This window comes from Anolis carolinensis, chromosome 2 (genome assembly GCF_035594765.1).
Source record: "Anolis carolinensis isolate JA03-04 chromosome 2, rAnoCar3.1.pri, whole genome shotgun sequence".
In the NCBI taxonomy this organism is placed as follows: domain Eukaryota; kingdom Metazoa; phylum Chordata; class Lepidosauria; order Squamata; family Dactyloidae; genus Anolis; species Anolis carolinensis.
In genome coordinates, this window is record NC_085842.1 from 235,283,498 (window position 1) to 235,307,506 (window position 24,009).

General features: G+C 40.5%; 1 protein-coding gene across 8 annotated transcripts in view; it reads right to left on the bottom strand.

The window, feature by feature from the left end:
- The window catches only part of ccdc171 (coiled-coil domain containing 171), a 214,925-nt gene that overhangs the window by 129,518 nt on the left and 61,398 nt on the right, over window positions 1-24,009 (bottom strand). For 6 of the 8 annotated variants that reach the window (XM_062971894.1, XM_008103167.3, XM_008103170.3 and 3 more), the window contains 4 exons: window positions 17,886-17,988; window positions 8,281-8,387; window positions 3,544-3,633; window positions 101-301 (listed from right to left, as the gene is read on the bottom strand). In XM_062971894.1, the coding sequence (XP_062827964.1) occupies window positions 101-301; window positions 3,544-3,633; window positions 8,281-8,387; window positions 17,886-17,988 (501 nt within the window). The remainder of the gene's footprint in view (window positions 1-100; window positions 302-3,543; window positions 3,634-8,280; window positions 8,388-17,885; window positions 17,989-24,009) is intronic. The other 2 variants (XM_008103172.3, XM_016990963.2) reach the window with 1 other exon arrangement.

The following is a 24,009-nucleotide window of genomic DNA, read 5'->3' on the forward strand; positions in this document are numbered from 1 at the left end:
GCATACATTTAAGTCTACAAACTAAACATCTCATGTATGTAAATGTAAAAAAGCTAAGATTAAAGATTATTTTTGACAGTCATCTTGTTTCTGGTAATACCTCCGTATCCTTCTCATAAGCCCGTGTGAGCTTCTGGATTTCGTTTTCTAATTCTGTAGAATTCACCTTCTCTTTTTCCCAGCAGTGCAGTATACTCTGTAGTTCCTTTTTTAAGGTAGCTATTAAAGATTCTCTATCTGCGCACTTAGCTTGAAGATGATTTAACTCTTTGTTGGTCTCAGCAAAGTTGTTCTTTGCTTCCTACAAGTGACAATAAGGGGGGGGGGGGGGGGGAATTAATAGCTTCATCCAATAAAGCATAACTTTTTGTCTGTTTCATAGCCCACATTAATATACACACTTCTAGAAGTCCTTCAAAGCAAGAACATTTATCCCAGTAATTAGCAACTACTATTACTATTACTAAAAATTGTACACAGTCAATGCTAGAAATTAGGTTACTGTAATGGAAAGGTTCCTGTGTAAGATTCTCCAACATCTTAGGCCCCATCGACACTCACCATTTAATGCAGTTTGAAGCTTCAAACTGCGGTGGCCAGACAACAAACTCTCACAAAAGCAAATTAAAGCCTTTAATATGTGTATCAGTGCTCTGTGGTTTGTGTAATCACCATCCGGGCTTCAAACTGGTTCCAGAATTTTCTATGTAATCATCTGCACAGCAAAACCACTTTCTTCAATACCGGTTTGAAACTGCATTAAATGGTCAGTATAGAAGGTGGCTTAGAAACCAAACGCTTCATACTATGAACATTTTTAGGAAAGATTCCTGATGCACCATTTTTGTAAAAACAGAAAAGCTCATGAAAAACTAGAAAAACCTTCCAACTAAACAATTCCATGCACTTTGAGCAAGAAAAAAATGTAGGGTGGGAATCTTAGAAAACAAATCATCTTTAAAAACAAACATACTAAAGTAAAGTAAGTGGCCATTGTAGTCACCAACACTACAGTTTGGGGAAATAAAACCAAGAAAGAGGAGAAGTGCAATATGATACCCCTCATGTGCTATATAAATGAAAATATTTATTTATTTTATTTATTTATTACATCACTTCTACCCCGCCCTTCTCACCCATCGGGGGACTCAGGGCGGCTTACAGTATAACCATACACATTAAAAACAGTTTTCATCAAATTTAAAAATCCATCAAGATTAAAAATTACAATAAAATTAAGAATAGCCATTAAAATATACATAATTATACATTTAAATATACATTTAAGGCGCTTTCCATGTTCATGTGGGGTCTGTCAGTAGGTCATATATTCTTATCTCATTTTTGCTGCTACTCATGCTCAAATGCCTGGTCCCATAACCACGTTTTTGTCCTCTTTCGGAAAGACAGGAGGGAGGGAGCCTGCCTGACTTCAATGGGGAGGGTGTTCCATAGGCGGGGAGCCACCACTGAAAAGGCCCTGTCTCTCGTCCCCGCCAGCCGCACCTGTGAGGCTGACGGGACCGCGAGCAGGGCCTCATCTGACGATCTTAAGCTTCGAGGTGGGTCGTAGCGGGAGACACGTTCGGACAGATAAGCTGGGCCGGAACCGTTTAGAGCTTTATAGGCTAAAGCCAGCACCTTGAATTGTGCTCGGTAGCTAATTGGCAGCCAGTGGAGCTGGCGTAACAGAGGAGTAGTACGCTCCCTGTACGCCGCCCCAGTTATTAACCTGGCAGCCTCCCATTGGACTAATTGAAGCTTCCGAACAGTCTTCAAAGGCAGCCCCACGTAGAGTGCGTTGCAGTAGTCTAAACGAGATGTAACAAGGGCGTGTACCACCGTGGCCAAGTCCGGCTTCCCAAGGTACGGTCGCAGCTGGCGCACAAGTTTTAATTGTGCGAAGGCTCCCCTAGCCACCGCTGAGACCTGGGGCTCCAGGCTCAACGATGAGTCCAGGATCACCCCCAGACTGCGCACCTGCGCCTTCAGGGGGAGTGTGACCCCATCCAGCACAGGCTGTAACCCAGTACCCTGTTCAGCCTTCCTACTGACCAGGAGGACCTCTGTCTTGTCTGGATTCAATTTCAATTTGTTGGCCCTCATCCAGTCCGACACAGCGGCCAAGCACCGGTTCAGGACCTGGACAGCCTCCTTAGTGACAGGTGGGAAGGAGTGACAGAGCTGGACATCATCTGCGTACAGATGACACCGGACCCCGAAACTCCTGATGATCTCTCCCAGCGGCTTCATGTAGATGTTAAACAACATGGGAGATAACACAGAGCCCTGCGGGACCCCACAATATAACTGTCAATTCCATTTAGAAATTTTTTTTTTTCTAAACTCTTACAATAATAGTAATAATCTTTGTTTGGGAATAGGAAACAAGGTTAGAAAAACAAGCCCCGCAAACGAGGGTCTAGATTAGAATGGATCCAGAGAAGCACGTGCAACTCATGCAATGTTTTTGAATCATTATGGTATAGTGGTTTGAGTGTTGGATTAGGACTCTAGGAGGCCAGGGAACAAATCATGGAAAACTTCTGAGAAGCTACACTCTCTCAGAGAAAGCAATGGCAGATCTCTTCTGAACAAATCTTGCCAAGGAAATTCCATGATAGGATTGCCATAAGTTAAAAATATGTGACAACTCCCCACAACATTTTTTCCTATAGAAAATAGAAAAGCTGCCCACTGGGACTATAACTTGTAGAATTAACTAGACAGCATACACTTAATGGGATTCTGGAAAGTGTAGTCTAAAAATTAACTTGTCCAGAGCTCTGGGTTTCTCTACCCCGTCTTCATTACATCTCTGATGACTGGCCTCCAAGCCACTCTGAAAGGGTGAAAGGTCCAGAAGAATACCATATGATGGGGTATGCTATCCCCATACAGCAATCTTAAGCACATTGTACTGTGAGGCATATCTACTCAGAATTAAATCCTGCTTAGTTACTCAAGCTTACTCGTAGGTAATTGTGAGCAGAACTGCAGTAGGAGAGGGATCAATGGAAAACCAGATGAAGTATTTTTCTATTTGAAAAAGGCATCTTTGGAACCAGGCCAAGGAAATTGGTGAGAATACATAGATATCCAAGAGATACCTCAAAAATAGATATGTAACACATTTATTAGGGTAACTCTAGAACTGACGATAGCACATATTAGGCCTTTCAAAAGATGTAACAAGTCCCCTACAAAAGACAGTATTCTGTCTTTGTCTCATGCAGCTGTAAGATCACAGATTATTGACTTGGAAGAAACCGCAAGAGCCATCCAGCCAAATTTTGAGCCATACACGAATACACAATCAAAGTACTCACAACAGATGGACGTCTGTCCAGCCTCTATTTAAAAACCTCCAGAGAAGGAGATTCCATCACTCTCCTAGGCAGCATAATCCACTGTGGAACAGTTCTTATTGTAAGTAAAATAAACAATTTATTATAGAGTAAACCTCTTAAAGTTAATTAATCACCTAAGTAGGCATTCTCAGGATTAGAGCCTTAACCAAGATGAGACTTAAAATATACATACCTGAAGTTCTTGAGCTTGAGATTTCAGTTGCTGTTGAGAAGAATCATAGTCTTTAACCATCTTCTCAGACAAAATTGCCCTTTTTTTAACCTAGTCAAAGAAGGTAAACAATCGATTACAATATAATCATCTGATTTACAATATAATTATTAATGACCTCATCAAATAAGGTGCTTTTTTGGCAGCATATGCTGGTTGGCCTTCCCTTTTGTGTCAGAGACCGCCAGCTCCCACCCCCACAATGTAGAGCTGCTTCCAGTGGGGCTCCGTCGTGAAAGGGAAGGTCAACCGGCATATGCTGCCACCACAACAACACAGGAGGCTTCCTATGTTACTATACAGATCAAAGGGGGAAGGCCAGGTGGCCAACACTTCCCTCCGTGGGATGTGGCAAAGGGGTTGTCAGGAGATATGGGGCAACAGTTACCCATGCTCCCCGAGGGGCACCAGCAAATTTGCCACTATGAGTGACAATTTTGGCTGCAAGTCCAACGAGGAAGTAACAGACTATTCTGATCCTGTATATATTGACTTCCTTGGGAGTATGACACACTGAACACAGTGTCTATTTCCATTTGATTCTTGCCATTTTTCAAGTATAGGATACTGATTGTTTTATTCTACCATCGTACACTCTGCTGTGCTCCTCTAGACTGCATTGCTTTCAACTAGGTTAAATGTATTTGATCTATAAATGGTGACTGGTTCCAAGAAACTTATTAGTGTCTGTACATTGGAGTTTTATGCTTATTTATTCAGAATAAAGTCTCCTTTAGCTCAATTAAGTATACTCATAAGTAAATGTGAACAGAATTGCACGTTTTGAATTCCAGAGGATACTCTATTACGAATAAAATGAGCTAAATTGTCATTTATATACACATCCAAATTATCTTAATAGGAAGAGCAACTTTGACCTATGTGTAATTTTTAGCAGATAAATACACACTAACAAGCTCAAGAAACTATAAAGTGTATAAAAGGAACTAATCTTTTAATAAAAGTGCCTTAGAGTGTGTCGTTTTTAAAGTATCAGAAGGTTTTGTTGTTAATTACATCTAAGAGAAAGAAAAGCTAAGAGACAGCAGTGCTATCAACAAGGAAATGCAAAGGAGGGCATGGAGCTGCCCCATCTGCATATCAGGAGGGCACTCAGTGGTCTCAGGCTCTGTATGACAACTTCAGGGTCGGGCACATGCAGCCCTACTGGGAAGTCTTGTGGCAGGTCATCAGTTGGACCTGCACTGCTTGCGATTTATTTTTCTTGACAGTTCATTCTTCTTGCTGACAGAATACTCCTTCTGCTTTCTTAACACCCACCCCTTTGGTCTCCCCACTGCTGTCTCTGGCATCGCTTCACAACAAAACATATTCCTAAGCCAAAGCCTGCTGAGTCGACTTTTCCATTGTGCTGAAGATCAGGTGACATTCACCCTCTCAAACAACAATCTGCAGTCAGTATCGTGTGCCTAGTCACTCTCCTCTATGCCTCAGAAGATGGCTAAACATGTGAGATGTCAATAGAAAAAACCTTGTACTGGTGGCTATGTACAAATATGCATGATAATACTTTCACTAGAATAAGCTCAAAATGGCTCAAAATGGTTTATTTGAGCTTTACTTTTTCCAGTATTAACTACATTTTTAAAACTATGATGCACCATATGTTTCAATTATGAGTTAACAAAAATGTCTTTTGACAAAATTATTCCATTATTCAATTATGCCTTGCTATATCCAATTACCTATACAGTGATACCTTGAGTTAAGAATTCAGTTTGTTCCATGACTGAGCTCTTAACTCAAATCGCTCTAATCTCAGAGCAATTTTTTCCACTGAAATGCTATTCAGCCATTCTGCCCACCCCTCTGCACATTCAAATGGAACAATAAAAAAGAAATATCAACTTTAAAATGGTAAAAACACAAAGTTGTGGCACAATGATACATGCACAAAGTTGTGGCAAGGAAGCACAAAATGCAGAGGCAGAAACATCATTTTCTTTATACTGTACTCATTCCAGCCACCCTCCTTCTCTTGCTCTTTCTCTCTCTTCATGAGGCCAAACATACCAAGAATAAAAACCACACAAAATCATGTAACCTAAAGTTAAAGTTAAAGTCCAGGTGGCGAAATGTGTTAAAGCACTGAGCTGCTGAACTTGCAGACCGAAAGGTCCGAGGTTCAAACCCCAGGAGCGGAGTGAGCGGCCACAGTTAGCTCCAGCTTCTGCCAACTTAGCAGTTCGAAAACATGCAAATGTGAGTAGATCAATAGGTACCACTCCGGCGGGAAGGTAACGGCGCTCCATGCAGTCATACCGGCCACATGACCTTGGAGGTGTCCGCGGACAACACCAGCTCTTCGGCTTAGAAATGGAGATGAGCACCAACCCCCAGAGTCAGACATGAATGGACTTAACGTCAGGGGAAACCCTTTTTTAACCTAAAGTTCCTCAAACTGGACGAGAGTAAAGCGGACAGAAGTCTTCCAAAGCGGACAAGAGCACGAGGCACGAAGGTTGCTTTCTTGAAACCCTAAAGCCCTGTACTCTCTCTTTTTTTTATTATTTTATTGTTTTACCCCACTCCCTCTCTCCACCCTTTCCCCTTGAGCATACCCGTTCTACAATAAACTACAGAAATTGCATTTGAAATATCAGTCTTAATCTCAGTTTTTTCACTCCACATCTTAATACATTCTCTAAGTAATTCCTAACTGGATCCCACTTACTCTTTATTATTATAAAATTTTCTATTTTATCTGTATTGTTCAATTTACAATTTGTAATTTCCACATTTAACATATTGACCATATAATTATACGAATTTGTCAGAGTCCACTTTGTTTTATCTTTTCATCCCCTCACTTTCCAACCCTGCCACACTGCTCACCTCATCCGGGGCAGGTTGACGGAAGATGCAACCCCTTTTGCATATTATAAACTCCTGGTATCCTTGCACGTAATATATTTCTATTGGCTATTATTATTTGAAGACTGAACATTCTATTAATTTCTTCTTCAATCATTCTCCAGTATGCCTGTACTCTATCACATTTCCATATCATGTGATTAAACCCACTTCTTTGTTTACAATCATGCCAACACCTGTTGTGCAGGAGTCCTGAACCGTTTTTGTAGCATTTCCTTCTAACTTCCCTTAGTACATTATATTTTTCTTTTGCTATAATACATGTCTTTGAATGTCTTTCCTCTCAATTTCCATATCCATTCTCCAAGTTTGAAATATTTCCTCTATTATTTCATCATGATAATTTGTTTGTACAAGTCTCCTGCCACTTTTTACTCATCTCTCAGACATTTCCTTCTCACTTTCTTTAATGGACTGTCCTGTTCACTAATTCTCTCCCTCTGTTTATTAATATTTTGTCTTATAGCCCAACTTTGGATCCAATTTCCTGATCCTATCAAGCCTTGTACAAGAGGGCTTGATAGGGCTCCTATCAAGCTCTCCCTCTCACACTAGCTCTTAACTCAAAATGCTGCCTGTATGTCAAGGTGAAACCCAGGTTGAGCAATAGCTCCTAACTCAAAACACTCTTAAGTTGGGATACTCTTAAGTCAAAGTTCCACTGTATATCGATGTATATGTTTAGAAATGTCAGTCAAAAAATCAACCAAAACACCTAGGTTGACTTATCCACAGATCAAGGTAAGTACTGTACCTTAACTCTTATTTTAAAAAGGAACCATCCCCTTCTCTGTATAATATGGTGAAAGGCAAGAGCTTAGTCCATCGTGGGAAAACCTAAAGAAAGCACCAATTCTTCTATTCTATCCACTATGGCACTATTTTGAATGTTTGAGTAGGGAAATAGTGGCAGCCAGGGCAACTGTCCCCAAGGTGGCATGAGTGCTTTCTCCTCTCTGCAGAATGATCCAACTTTATCCACAGGTCATATCAAAATCCATCATTTTGGCCCCAAAATCTGCCCTTGACTTATATATGAGTCCAACGTAGAAATGAGTATATATGGTAGGTGTTCAATGTAATCTTCTGATTAAACATATTAAACTTCAGGAAAAACTGGGTAGCAATTAACTTAGCAGTATAAATCCAATAAAATTCACAACCCAATTCATCACTGAACTACATATCTACTCACAAGCAAATCCCTGGCTAATAACTTGAGCATAAATCCAGGTGCATATGTTTACGTACACATTAAACTATCCAATGATTACTAAACCAAAATTGTATTTTTAATCACTGTAAGACATTTAAAACACTAATTTGTTTTAATAATATTAATAAAGCAGGACAACAAAAAACTACCTAAAAATGGACCTTTCAAGGAATACATATTTTTCCGCTAGTATTCTGAACATGCACTTTTATTTATCAGTTATACTTGATTTAAACACATATTAGGCGCCCTGAGCGTGATTTTATACTATACATTTATGCTAAAGCATTAAAACGTCATGGATGGAAAACATCAGGTATGCATGTGTTATGCACTAAAAATAATTGGCCAGTATAAACAGCACACTGTAAAAAGAAGAACACAGCTAAACAATTTCCTAAGTTTAAGTGAATCATGACCATAGGGCAAGCTTAGAGGAAGAACAGTGACAAAAGATTATTTCTTTTTCTTATGTGTGAAGCTGTCAACACAACATTCCCAGAGTTTTGACCTCTGTAACAAGCCAGGAATCTCGACTATTGGGGGCCGAAGGCTATGTGTGTGGAGCCAAACAGTGCAAGTGTTACCTCATTAGATGCATCTTCCAGCTTGTTCTGGTAATCTGTCAAGGTACGCCTCAAAGTCTCAAGGACAAGAGTGAAGCTTGGAGGTTTATCTTTGTCCTTGCGAATGCCTGAAGAAAAATACAGAATCAAAACAAAGCCCTCAGAGTTGAACACAGACAGAAAACTTCTCCAAGAGCAACAGAGATATTTAAATTAGTTGGGCTCCAGTGACAATACAGAATGTTGAACAACCACTGTGTTTTCTCCAAGGCATACTAGTGTATCGGTTCTTTAATATCAAATGAAGCTGAAGAAAATTCTCTCTCTTTAGCTGTAGCTCACCGCATGAAAATATTAACTCCGATTTGTTTTCCTGCACATTATGAGGCCCATCTCTGATCATATTTTAAAGGCATCTAATGACTGAAAGTCTATGCTTCAATGAAAAAAGAAATGCTCCAAACAAAACAACCATTTGTTTTTAAATGTACTACATCCATACTTTTGTTGCTTCATGATCAGCCATATGTTTTGCAAAGAAATCATCTTTCCCACAGCTATGCCAAGGAATACAAGACTTCCTATTATGCCTGGGTGCAACTTAAAGCAGTTGAAACCTAATCCTGAATATTATTTCTTTTCTTACCCTATACACAAAAACTGAGATACAAAACTCAAGTGAATAATTCAAGCCATTTGAACCAGCGTTGGCACTGTTCATACTGGTCTTGTCATCCGCATACTCTCAAGCTATAATTCCAGTATCCCCACTATTCATAAATATACAGTAGAGTCTCACTTATCCAACATAAACGGACCGGCAGAACACTGGATAAGCGAAAATGTTGGATAATAAGGCGGGATTAAGGAAAAGCCTATTAAACGTCAAATTACATTATGATTTTACAAATTAAGCACCAAAGCATCATGCTCTACAACATATCTGCAAACATTGTTTGGGAGCATGGCTGCACTTGTGTTGTTGCTAGACATGCTGGCCCGCTGCGCACTGCAGCCTAGAGAAACAGTTGTGGATCCAGGCAGGAGGCAGACAGAGTTGGATAATACAGAACACTGGATGAGCAAAGGTTGGATAAGCGAGACTCTACTGTAATGAGTATACGTGTCTTACTTATGAATTGTGGGGATACTGGAATTATAGCTTGGGGGTATGGGGATGATAAGACAAGTATGAATATAGTGAGTATACGAGTCTTAAGAGCCACCAGTGGCACAGCGGGTTAAACCACTGAGCTACTGAACTTGCTGACCGAAAAGTTGGACATTCGAATCCAGGGAGCGGGGTAAGCTCCTGATGTTAGCCCCAGCTTCTGCCAACCTAGCAGTTCAAAAACATGCAAATGTGAGATCAATAGGTACCACTCCAGCGGGAAGGTAAATGCGCTCCATGCAGTCATGCTGGCCACATGACCTAGGGACAACGCTGGCTTTTTGGCTAAGACATTAAGATAAGCACCACTCGCTAGAATTGGACACAACTAGACTTAACGTCAAGGGAAAACTTTACCTTTACTATACGAGTCTTGTCCCATGGGCCCGGTTTGGACAGGCCACTAAACAAATCACCTTCTGAAGATTTGTGACAGTACATTGCAGTATAATTCAAACTCATGGCCACTTCATTAGAAGCATTACATCTGCCTGAGAGGAGAGGCAACTGAGGAAGAAGAGGAAATCCAACTGCCATAGTAATTAACATTCTAATAATCGCAGCTCAGAATGAGATCAAAATACTGAACAGTTTGGTAGTAGTGGTGGTAGCTAATTCTTCTTGTGGTTATTTAAAGCACATGGTTAAACTGTAATATCCATAAGAGAACTCAATTAAGTAAGACTTGCAAATGTTGGCATCTTTTCCCACTAGAGAAGAAATTGCTTCATTGGTTTTCTAAAAATCCCATCCTACACTATAAGTTTTAAACCTGAAACATTGTTGTTGTTGTATGTCTTTGAATAATATTTCACTTATTAGACACCTTAAGGTGAATCTATCACAGGGTGTTCTGTGGCTGAGAATGTGTAGCTTGGTCAGGGTCCCTCAGTGGGTTTTATGGCTGAGCAAAGATTTGAACCTGATCTCCAGAGTCAGAATCCACACTCAAACCGTTACGCCAAGATGGCTCACATTGTTAAATCTTTAAAAATCCAATCCCACACTGGTCTAAACTTGAACGAAATTTGAAACACTCTTAGCTCCTATACACGCAGCCATCCACAAGACATCTGAATGGAAGAAATAAGCAAGATGCTATATATCTCACAAAACACTGCATCAATATTTCATGTATCATGTGGATATATGAAACCATAGGTTATAACAAACTTTATTGATATGAAGGACGTCTTACCAAAGAATACCTGGAGGACTAAAGTATTTTTTCTAGTTCTTTTGTCATTAAAAATAGACTAAAAAAATAAAGGCTGAAAGGTATATATCAGATGGCTTAACATGTGGTTCTATCTACGTAATATCTGAGTTCTTAACCTCTATTTGTAAGAAGAAGAGAACAGTACTCACAGACTAGTGTCTGTGCAATTCCCCCTCCTCCTGTAACCCCAAGAAGGGCTTCAACCCCACTTTTGGAGACAGGGCTGCAGAGCTTAGAAAATATAAACTGGATTTGTCATTCCAAGAATCTCTCTTTTCCAGAATGTGTCATTACCAGGCTTTAGCTCTCCCTTTTTGCGTTGCATTCAGAAATCTCATCAAATGGGGTTCTCATATGCCCCTGGATATCCACACCACTCTGAAAACACCAGCCCAAAACCACCTTATTTGGCTTGCATCTGCAAGAGATGTTGGTGTGTCTCAACCCACAGGACTTCAGCTTAGTTGTCCTAGCAGAGAAACACACTCTCCTCAGCAGCTGTCAAGAAAAGTTAGACACTTGTAAATAAAGAAGCTTTTCTACAACTAACAACCAAGACAGAGTTGCTGTTCTAATTAAGATTCAGTGCAGGTTTGTAAGCTATTGGATAAATATTTGAATTTTCTCCTATGTATGCATTCTGATTTAGTTACTTTCATTTGTTTTTAACATGGTTCCCCAGGGTGTTTTCTACTTAGCCTTTACCTTGCTGGAGCTTGACCTCTGCTTTAATTGGCTTGACCTCATCACAAACTGAACTTTACCAGTCCAATATTACGATTGTATGAACCCAAAGTCATACTATTGTCCAATCTGACTGGGACAGAAGAAGCATAGCTAGATGGTCTTGCTGTTGGGCAGTCTGCATTGGAGGGGATGCCTTCTGCTGTTCAATATGCGAAGAGCATCCTCTGCAATGTGCTAAGAAGCAGAAGAGCCAGATGCAAACAACTGTAAGCTGAACTGGGACTTGGGAGGATGTGCCTTCCTCCATCAGACTCATAATCTGAGATTCATTCCCTCTCTTCTGAAGACATATGGGGAAGCCCAACCAATGAACACATATAAGCAATATAAGAGCACCCATGGAAGAGCTATTAGATAGGTTATTCCAGATACTACTACTACTACTACTACTACTACTAATAATAATAATAATAATAATAATAATAATAATAATAATAATAATACATTTATTTCTCACCCACCTCTTCCCAAAGTTCTAAGCAGGGTACAACATAAAGGTAATATACAATAGATATGGTAGCTATAAATAAAACCATTTAAAACACATTGAATGCAAAAGATTAAAACATAATTTAAATCATCCATGCCTATAAAGTATCAATTTAAAATTCATAGTTTAAAATAAACTGGATAGACCTGCTGGAAGAGATAGTACTTTTAAAAATTCAGATGGCACATTTAGCTGTCAAATCTCTTCTAGCTGGTCATTTCACAGGCGAACGGTGGCCAACCATGAAGTCTCCTGGGTGACAATTGCCAATCTAATCCTGGATGGTTGAAGCAAATGTCCCCTAGAGTGTAAAGGACAGGGTTGTACAGGAGAAGACAATCTTGCAGGTAAACTGGACCCAAACCATGTAGTATTTTAAAGGTAAGAACCAACAAATAAGGGTACCCAAATTCTTGAGCAAGACTGAAGCTCAGGAGAAGAGCAGTCATGGGTCAAATATAGGCATCCCAAAGAGATCTGAGAATCCCAGGAGAGCCAGTGTCAAAATGTTCAGATGATACTAAGTTAGATGGGCCAATGATCTGATTCTTTATAAGGAAACCTCTTACGTTTCTATATGCACAGTACAAGTGAGGAATGCTTTAAATATATGAGAAAATCTTGAATATATACAGCAAACAGGACAATAGCAAACCAATGAAGCCAGTTATTGGCACTAGGATTTATCTGGGGAGTGAATAATGCCACCAAAGAACATGAGCATGTCACCCAATGGAGATCAAACAAATAAAGACTGGCTGGAGAAGATTAACTGAAGGTATTTAATGCCATTACACTTTTGAAGGTAATTAGGCCTTGGCTGGGATAAGAGGCTTTCTGGGAGCTTCATGTAAGTAGCTCCAGCTTCCAGCTGGAAAGGCAGGATATAAATGCAATAAATAGATTTTTTTAAAAATGCTGGAAAGTATCTAGGGCATGGTGCTTCTCTTTGAGGGAATTTTCAGGATAGGCAGCTCAAAACACATTTTAGGTATAAGAAATGCATGAAAGCATACCATTAGTGAATTATGATGTTGTAAGTTAGGTTTAAGACATTGTAACTCTTTTGTATTCTCATCTGCAACCATGGCACATGGCACAACTAAAATTACTCTGAACCCCATCTTTAAAAGCTAATCAGCAATTTAGAGATGAAAGTCTACCAGCAAGGTGAACTGAACATGCAGAACCTGTCACAGCTCTGCATCACCAGGGTAAGGAGGAGGGCTTGGAAGAAAGTGGTCATATGATCCAATAGAACAGATCTCTATCATTCCAGATGGTTGGCTTTTAAGGTGGGTTCCAAAGGTCAAATGGAGAGTTAAACCATAATTATGGCACCATGGCTGTGTGTTTGAGGCACAATCTCAAGCACTATTGAAATACAGAATTCAACTAAATGACAATGTTCTAGTTTCTTGATTCCATTACTCTGTAAGGCAACTTCCACTTTTTGATAGTATTCATCAAACATGCAGCTTGTGTTCACACTTGTGTATATTCTGAGGTATGACTACAGTAGAAAACTTAACTGGCTTCTCTATGGCACAAAAGCGGGCTGATTTCAAAAGATAATTTTGGGCTACAACCGCCAGGAATATCCATGATGAGGCAGGCAGTAGTACTCTGGAAGTTGTAGTACAGAAAAGTAAGTTCCCCAGCTCTGAGTGCGACCTGTACTCCTGGCTCACTTCCATAGTAATTGCCAATTGAGAATAACATGCTTCTTCCCCCACAAGTAAGAGTTGGCCATCATTTTTTAATTATATGTTGCCAAACCACTTATTCATTTTTTGCTTTTCTATATTAAAATATACCACACTTCTGGGTTGATGAACTTAAGCCACCAGAGCAGAATGTCAGTCTAACCTACAAAATCTAATTTCATTCAGCCTCAAGACATCCTAAACTTTGCTTCCCTTGTTGACACAAAAGTTGGTTCCAAGTTAAAGAGGGGGGAGAAGAATGATAGGAAGTAAAAGACTAATCTCAGAGCACTTTGATAAGGTATCTTTTACAAATCACCTCTTTCTCCGTGGCCACAAACAGACAACCAAATTCCAGCTCTGAAACAAAAAATGATACGCCCACAAAAAAGGGATACGTTTCCTATCAATAATTATTCTCAGATTTTATTTGTATTGTCTTGGTTCTCTTCTCCAGACAGCCAGCTTTCCTTGCCAAAACCTTTCTCCTAACAAAGTTGTTCCAGAATGCTCAGTTCAAAACCCTTATTCCATGTTAATGCCAAAGAGGAGGGGAGTTTCAAGAGATAAAGTTCCTGAGGCCACAAAACACTTTGTCTTTCTGTCTCCACCTTATTCGCCTCCCCTTCACTGCTCAATGCAGGCTGAATTTTAACTGCCTAAATCCTCTGTTCCATTGTTCCATAAACACTAAATTGTTGTGGCAATTACACTGATACTCATTTAGACCAGAAAGCCAAACTACAGAAGGAATAGTAAGCAAATCCCTAGTTTTCTATGGGGAAGTCCCAACTTCCAAACTCTGTAAAAACACTATTGGGGTTTTCCTTACCAAGAATTTCTCTGCTTTACTATACACTGTGAACTTAATTATAAAGTACAGGCAATACCTGAGTTACAAACATGTGACATACAAACAATTCCTAGTTACAATTGTGGGGGGGGGGGGGGCGCTAGGTGGGTCTGGCAGCAGGCACGCCAGCCAGCAGCATGCACTGGTGGCCTTTTGTAACATTTGAAAATGCTTAAGCATTTACATACGCAAGTAAAAATAAATAATATGTTAAGACAAACACCTGTCCAACTTGCATTTTAAGAAGAATTCCATGCACATTTTATTTATTTTTTTAGTTTCAGCTAGTAGTGTGTGGGGTTAGAGCCACTGTGAGGTGTATACTGCTGTCTGTATCCTCATTAGAAAGATTTCATCTCATTTTCTGTCCATGAGACAACAGAAAAGAAATATACTCCTAGAAAGGGAAATTTACTCATGTAAGGGTTACTGTGGGGAAAAAGTGTTTCCACTGAAGCTTTATCGCCAATTTTCATTTCCACAACAACCACCAGCCACAAAAGCTGTCACAGGGACAGAAAGTGAGGTGAAATCTTCTGATCAGGGGCACAGACAAAAAAACAAACATTACAGGGATGTTAATCCTTCCCTGTGATACACACACACACACACACACACACACACACAGCTGCCATGACACTTAAAAATGTACCTGTTCCAACTTAAATACAACTTCAACTTAAGAACAAACTTACAGAACCTATCTTGTTCATAACCCAAGGAGTGCCTGTACTGTTCATTATTGTAAATGCACAGAAAATGCTCCTTGCTACTAGTATCTCTTTTGGTGATTACAATTAAATACAGTACTTTGTATCAGATTCTGTTTTGCCAGAATTTTAGTTGTTCTGGTGGATACTCTAAAACAAGGAAGAAATGGTAACCACTTTGTCTAAAAGGCATCTTCTTTAATGTCTCCTCTGGCTAATCTGATTCTCTAGGTCAGATTCTGAGTCACAACTCCAAATCATACTTTGTTCAACCAAATTTATGAAAGTGTTTCCACTTTTGAGCAGTCACTCCCAGCTTCTCTGACTAATATACAGTACAAGCCCCATATCAATGGGAGAGGCCTTTCATGACTATGACCTCTCTGCAGATACATGAAACCATGGGTAAGAAGGAAACCTGTATTTTGATCATACTTGGGCAGGAAGCAAACCATAGGACTTAGCGAGGTCCACAAACACCTCTGGGGAGTATTTTCTTTGGAGAGTGGGTAAGTGAAATTGCAAATATTGAATCTGTGTATAAGGGGGTCATATTGTACTTAAACTGCAGCTCTTTTTGCTATGGCACTGAGACAAAAGGATGAGATGAGTTTTCTGTGCCACTTCTGAAATAAGTTATAGCCTTCCTTCCCTGCCACTTTAACACTTAAAATAAGTCGTGTCCCCCCCCCCCCCCCCACACACACACACACAAAACAGACATGAACTTCTAGCCATTTCCACTTTTGCCTCATTTCTGGCATTTGTTGTAGTTCATGATATTGACCCCATATTTACTACAGTTGCCCACTTCTACACTAAATTGAGCCGAGAAGTTTACAGCAATAAAATATCAACTAAGGCCCCTTCTACACCGCCATATAAAATCCAGATTATCCGATCTGAACTGGATTATATGGCAGCATGGAGCCCCCGATGGCGAAGGATTAAACCACTGAGCTGCTGAACTTGCTGACTGAAAGGTTGGCAGTTTAAATACGGGAAGTGAGGTGAGCTTCCACTATTAGCCCCAGCTTCTGCCATTCTAGCAGTTCGAAAACATGCAAATGTGAGTAGATCAATAGGTATCGCTCCAGCGGGAAGGTAACGGTGCTCCATGGAGTCATGCTGGCCACATGACCTTGGAGGTGTCTACAGACAAGGCTGGCTCTTCGGCTTAGAAATGGAGATGAGTACCAACCCCCAGACTCAGACACAACTAGAATTAATGTCAAAGGAAAACCTCTATCCTTACAATATGGCAGTGTAAACTCATAAAATCCATTTAAATGCAGATAATGTGGTTTATCTGTTTTGATAATCTGGATTATATGGCAGTGTAGAAGGGGCCTGAATTAAACTGAACATGAATACTCTGAACAGAATGAACATAGATGGGGGAAACAGAGTTAGATAACAGTAAGATACATTCAAAACTTGATGCAACATTAACAATTCTTCACCTTTTTTGTCTTCCAAGTAGTTTTTTTATTAAACATTTACTGGGAGAGTGCGGTGAGGGGGAAAAAGGGAAAAAAGAAAAATGTGAGGATAATAGAGTTGTTATTGGTTAGCTGCATCTTTACAAATATCTAACATGTCGCAAGGAGTAAGGTTTTTGGGGTATGGGGAGTTGTTTTACATGAACTGTTCTTAATTGCAAACCTAAGGCACAACAGAGAAGAGGGTTTTCTAACCTCTCTTGGGAGGATCTGCTAATTCAAAAACCTGTCTCACACCTCACCAACTATATCTGCCTTTGTGGAGGAATCCAGAGCTGGGAAGATTGACAAAAGTAATCGACATTTCCATATGATTACTATTTGAGGAGGTGGTCTAAGCAGTTTGATATAGTTTTCTATAGCAAACTAGTTTTGGAATGTGCATTGCCTTCCTTACTTTTGTGAAAAACAAGACAATTGCATAAATTCTGTATTCTTTTGGAGAACTTGTTTATTCCGCATTTAATAGCCCTTTGGCTTTCTCTCTTGAAATCTCTCTTTTCTATATGCATCAGAAAACAACAAAGGAGAGTACCGTGAAGTGCAAAATAATGCAATTACAGGATCCCAAAAACAGATCTCAAGAGAATTAAGAAGAAAGGGATCACTCAAAATATTTAGTGTTTTGTTTTGTTTTGAAAGACTAGATGCTTTGTCCTTCCTACACCTCCTTACATTTGCTTATCAACAGTACGTGATAGACAACCAAGAGGGAGAGGTCACTTTTGCATACCACTTGGGACAGAATTTATGTTGCCATGGATGTAATGATTACCCCCTCGGCTGACTTCAAATTAACACTGCAAAGAGTGATGTGTTATACTCGATGTCCTACATAACCTTTGCTGAATAGATGACCTTTATGTAGCTGAAGGTTGCTCCGAATTTGGCTCACTTCCGCCCAAAACATCTGTTCCCCTTGTAGGGATACTGTAAGGACTTCTTTCTCAGTTGGATTGAGAACACAGCCAGTGAGCCCTTTCTTGACCGATCGCATACAGCCCGACACTTGTAAATCAAAAGTTGGGGCTGACAACAGTAGGTCCGCATCCGGTCACCCTGTCTCAGCTAGCGAGGCCACTCGACTGCTGTGAGAACCGCTCTTATCATGTCATCAAATCAAAGCATGTTGAGAAGAGGGAATGCAAGAGGCATCTGCAGAATTCCCACAATGGAGTGACTTTGGAACATTGACAGATGCATCTGTCATTTCATACCTTCAACTAACCTGCTGTCCGCTGGCCTGACACAGTAAAGCTGTCCAAGACTAACTCCAGCTCTCTCACGTTGTTTTCGCACGTCTCTGTTAGGAAGACCTGGCGTTTCTTGGCCTTTATGAGAAGGGATGGGGAAGAAGGCAAAAATACAGGCATTAAAGGCATTGAGTAAAAAGGAAGGGCATCTCACAATCAAAGCACAACTGAGCAGCATAGAAATCAAAAGACACAAAACAGACACGAGAAAGTGAAATGGAGCTCCCTAATGAAATTGGCTCGATTGCCTGGAACATTTGCTGTGGTTTCAAGACGAAAAGGAAGCAGGCCATAAACCAAATGTCACTGTTGTGTGTTTCAGGTTACTGGGGTTAACTCGCATACACTCACACACAAAAGGAAGTGGTGCCCAAATAACCCATTTATGAACAAGCTACATCTTATGTAGAAACCACTTGTAAGAAAAGGGTTTCGCTCCCATAAAGCACATTCTTGAAGGATTTCTTTGCAACATTTAAAGCATATTGGAAAAACTGTTCTCCTCCTCCTTACATATCAAATTGCTTTTACCAAGGTTGGTGCTCCTGAGTTGCATTTTCTTTACAAATATGTCTAATGTATTGTCAAGGGCAAAAGCCATTTGAATTGGGATGTAGTCAGAAAAAAAGGACAGAGTGGTATAATTATTTAAGATCCCAGAGAACAGGATTCAAATCTCTGCTCAACAACAGAAATCCCCTGGGTAACCAAAACACAATCTCTCAGCCTCAGAGGAAAGCCCTCGGTGGCACAAAGGGTTAAACCCTTGTACTGGCAGGACTGCTGGCCGAAAGGTCGGCAGTTCGAATCCGGGAAGCGTGATGAGCTCCCGTCTGTCAGTTCCAACTTCTCATGTGGGGACATGAGAGAAGCCTCCCACAGGATGGTAAAACATCCAGGCGTCCCCTAGGCAACATCCTTGCAAATGGCCAATTCTCTCACACCAACAGCGACTTGCAGTTTCTCAAGTCACTCCTGACACAAAAAAGAGGAAAGCAAAGTAAAGCAAATGCACACATGCTCCCAAACCCTTGCCACTGTCACTACGACATGCATAAAGAAGCCAAATTATATTTACACAGATATCTAAAGCCATCAGATAACTCTGGATTTAAATGTCCAACAGCTGCTCCAGTTTGAATAGGAGCTCTTCCAGTGCTTATCTCTAATTCAGCACCAGCAGAACTCAACTTACAGCAGCTTCAAGATATGCAGCTTGTTATACTCAGAACTGCAGATCCATAGGGTGACCTTTTGCCACCCTTTGCAAACTGCCATGTAGAAAAAGAATAAAGAAGTGAGTCAGGGAACCCCTGGGCCTTCCATTTCATATCCTCAACCCGTCTCAATTTGGGAGCAACATTCTCAATTAATGGTCTGTCACCCCATTTTTTCAGCGGCTCTTAAAATGCCCTGGTTTCTCTATCTTCATCCCACTTCCCTCCTTTGTCCTCAGTTTATTCAACTAGTACAAAGTGCGGTCTTGGTGAAAGAGTGGTTTGTGCTCTGTTAACTTTATTGGGGGAAGGGGGGGGGTTGGCTCTGCATCTCATGGTGCCAGAATCTGTTCAGCGCCTTTCAAGTCGCCCAGTCTTCTGTACGCCAAGGAGGGAGTTTCTCATCCGGCATCAGCCACTGATTGAGGTTCAGGGTTTTAGCCTGCCACTTTTGGACTCTCGCTTGCTGAGGTGTTCCTGCGAGTATCTCTGTAGATCTTAGAAAACTATTTCTTGATTTAAGGCATTGGCATGCTGGCTGATATCCGAACAGAGGATGGGCCAGAGATGTCACTGCCTTGATCCTTTCATTGCTGGCTGCTACTTGCCGGCGGTTGTCAGGTGGTGCAATGTCAGCTAAACAGTATAATTTCTCCAATGGTGTGGGGTATAGACATCCTGTAATAATGCAACACGTTTCATTAAGAGCCACACCCACTGTTTTAACTTGGTGAGATGTATTCCACACTGGGCATGCGTATTCAGCAGCAGAGTAGCAAAGCGCAAGGGCAGATGTCTTCACTGTGTCTGGTTGTGATCCCCATGTTGTGCCAGTCAGCTTTCTTACGATGTTATTTCTGGCACCCACTTTTTGCTTGATAGTCAAGCAGTGCTTCTTGTAAGTCATAGCACGGTCCAGGGTAACTCCCAAGTTAGAGAAGCCTCCCCGCAGGAACGTGGCACATCCAGGCGTCCCTTAGGCAACGTCTTTGTAGATGGCCGATTCTCTCACAACCAGAAACAACTTGCAACATGCAACTCTGCAGACGTAGGCAAAGAAAACTTCTGCAGCCTTTCTTAGAGTCTATGTTCTTCTTCATTAATAACTTTTGCCATTTAGATCATACCTTTGCCATCTTGACCATATTTCATCTGTAATTTGTTGAAATGTATGATGCGTTTTTTTAGCACTAAATGGGTTGGGTTCTGATTGTGTTCTAAACTTTTGTATACCAGCTTCTTTTTGTGCTTATGAGGTCTGGTAAACAGATGAAGAAAACGGGTTTTTTTCCCCACCCGATTGGAATATCTTTCTTTCCCTAAAACTGAGCTCTATTATGAGTTGGCAGTGTATCAAGAGTGCCCAGAAAACAAGCAACATATGTGAATCTCTGCTGTGTTCTCCACCATTCTGTTTAAATATTTTATCAATATGCTCTCCTATTTTAATTTTAATTATATGTTCTGTATATCCACTAATATATTATTCATACACATTCCAGTGTTTGATCCCCAGTAGCATTTACATGGGCTTCCCTGTGTGATGGTTAGTACTATCCTTCACAAAGAATTTCCACTGCCAATGGAATTCTCCTGCCAGGGTTTTCATTTCTAAAACATCAATATTCCAAAAAGAATTATTAAGATGCCTGTTGTTCTTACAGGATATAAATAGACAAGCGGGATGAGCTGCACGCAATTATATCAATATTATTTTGTTAGGCTTGGAAAAGAATGTAAAACAATGTCACACCAATACAATAAATATTTCCATGCAGTCATAAGCATTTGTAGTTGACACTCAAAACTGCAGCAAAATCTCTTTCCAGGCAAAAGATGCATGCACATACAGATTGCTCCAGAGCCCAAGTGGAGTAGTTTTGCCTTTCTTTAAGATATTTCACTTCCAGTTCAAAACAAGTTAGTATATTTAAAGGTCAAGGTTTTCCCCTAGTCTAGTTGTGTCCAATTCTGGGAGTTGATGCTCATATCCTTTTCTAAGCCAAAGAGCTGGCGTTGTCCGTAGACGCCTCTAAGGTCATGTGGCCGGCACGAGTGCATGGAGTGCCGTTATCTTCCCGCTGAAGCAATACCTATTGATCTACTCACATTTGCATGTTTTCAAACTGCTAGGTTGGTATAAGCTAGGGTTAACAGCGGGAGCTCACCTCGCTCCCTGGATTCGAACTGCCAACCTTTCGATCAACAAGTTCGGCAGCTCAGCAGTTTAACCCACTGCACCACCGGGGGTTTATTTATGTTTATACTATTCCTTGGTCTTTACATGTCTTTACTCTCATTTGCCATTTCTAAGTCAAATCTGCCACTTCTGATTTCCCAGTTCCAATCAAGTTCCAAAACATTGCCCACTTACTTACGGCATGGTCCATCTACCATAATTTCCTACTACTGTAGAGTCTCACTTATCCAAGACTCACTTATCCAAGGTTCTGGATTATCCAAAGCATTTTTGTAGTCAATGTTTTCAATATATCATGATATTTTGGTGTTAAATTCATAAATACAGTAATTACAACATAACATTACTGCGTATTGAACTACTTTTTCTGTCAAATTTGTTGTATACCATGATGTTTTGGTGCTTAATTTGTAAAATCATAACCTAATTTGATGTTTAATAGGCTTTTCCTTAATCCCTACTTATTATCCAAGATATTCACTTATCCAAGGTTCTGCTGGCCTGTTTAGCTTGGATAAGTGAGACTCTACTGTAATTGCTCCTATTTCTTGGTTTTCCCTTTCTCCCCGATAAGTCACTGTCCCTGTATTATTTTGCTTGGGGAGGGTGGAGGGGTGGCTTTTTAAAAAGTAGCTGATGTGCACTAGATCAGAATGTCTTAAACTTTTTCCTTTTGCCTAATATTTTTTTACTATCTCAACAGGCTAACTTTCCTTTTGATGAAGTACAGCTTAAGCATCTTCTGCTGAATCCACTGTAAACACTGCACAACAGATTCATATAGATGTCTATAACAAGCACTAGGTGAGCTTCAGAAACCTTTTACTGCTGCCCATTTTTTGGACCCCAACATTGAGCTTAGGAGACTGCATTAGGAGTCAGGACCTACAATTTAAGAAGCAGTACTCTAGGAAATGCCACTACCCACCTTTGAAACTTCACCCTTCCTGGTGTCCTTTTAAAAAGGCAGATATATATTGTCTTTAGTTAGAGAGGTACTATGGCCCAGTGGTTGAGTATATGGGTTACATACAGATTCCATCCCTTCTGTGTTCAGTGATACTTACAATTTCAAGCATTACATCTCTAGTGTATATGCATATAAATATAGGTAAAGGTAAAGGTTTTCCCCTGACATTGTCTAGTTGTGTCCAACTCTGTGGGTTGGTGCTCATCTCCATTTCTAAGCCGAACAGCTGGCATTGTCCGTAGACACCTCCAAGGTCATGTGGCCAGCATGACTGCATGCAGCTCTATTGCCTCCCTGCCTGAGTGGTACTTATTGATCTACTTACATTTGCATGTTTTCGAACTGATAGGTTAGCAGAAGCTGGGACTAACAGCAGTATCTCACTGCGCTCCCCGGATTCGAACTACCAACCTTTCAGTCAGTTTAATCCGCTGCGCCACTGGGGGTTCAGCATATAAATATACATACAAATACAAACATACCTGCAGTTTTCATCAGACCTGAATCCCAAATGGCTGCAGTTACTTGCATAAAAGATAAATATTTATTGGAATGACTAGCCATCACCACTGCCTCCAAAAAAGAAATATTTGAACACTGTGCTTAGATAGAAGTATAGAATGATAGAGGTAGAAGGGATCCCACACGGCCATCAAGTACAGAAAATCCAGCTGAAGTATCAGAACAAGTAGCTATCCAGAGAAAGAGAACTCACCACCTTTCTTACTATTAACAAGTTCCCTCTAAGGTTCAATCAAAATCTATCCTCCTGATGTTTCAGCTTCCACTATATTCAGCTGCTGTGAATAAGGCCATGGCCAGAATCCTACTGAAGTCAGTATGTCAGCATAGGAAAAGGCAGCAGGGATTAAAAGGCCATGAGTGCTTCAACCATGAAGGAAGTCAGGCACACAAGACTGTTTGTGGCCAGCCGATTTTGTCTGCCTTCTACTACTACAGGTGCAAAACTTTGGATAAAATGTAGCCACTAATGTAATATACCGACAAGATTCTGGTCATTTATTCAGAGGAATTGGGAAAAAAGCAGAAGGTGAAAATAATATTCTTGCCATAATATTCAAATATGTCTAGTTCGTTAAAAACAAAATTATTCCTACTCAGATAAATGCAACCTGCATAACATAGAATGTCTAGTTACATCCTCCTTATCCCATTCGTATTGGGCATTTTCACATCATATTGGCTGCATCAATGGAAAATCATTGCATGATCAAGCACCTTGGCAGCTTGAAAACAAGAGAATCACAATGCCATTGACTAATTTTTGCTTAAAATATATAGTAATACCTTGACATATGACATTCTTTCTGTGACCAAACTCGTAACTCAATTTTCTGGAATGTCAAAGCAAATTTCCCCATCGAAATGCTATTAACCTGTTACCAAGCTCAGTCACAAAACAAATTAAACCCATTTGCAAAGGCCTAACAGGGTTCAAGGACTTCAGCCAGCCCTTCCTTCCTTCCTCCTTACCTAAGCAACTCTCACTCGGCCTCCTGGCCACCGTCCGCCCTTCAGAGGCTCTCTCTAGACCTCCCTGCTACTGTCCGCAACAAGGCCCCTCCCTCCCTGAGCGGCTCCTTTGGACGAGCGATGGCTCATAAGTTGAAAAGCTCATAAGTAAGGATGCTCGTAAGTTGAGGTTCCAAAGTACTTTGTTGAGCTGTCTGCCTTCTATAATTCCCAACTTT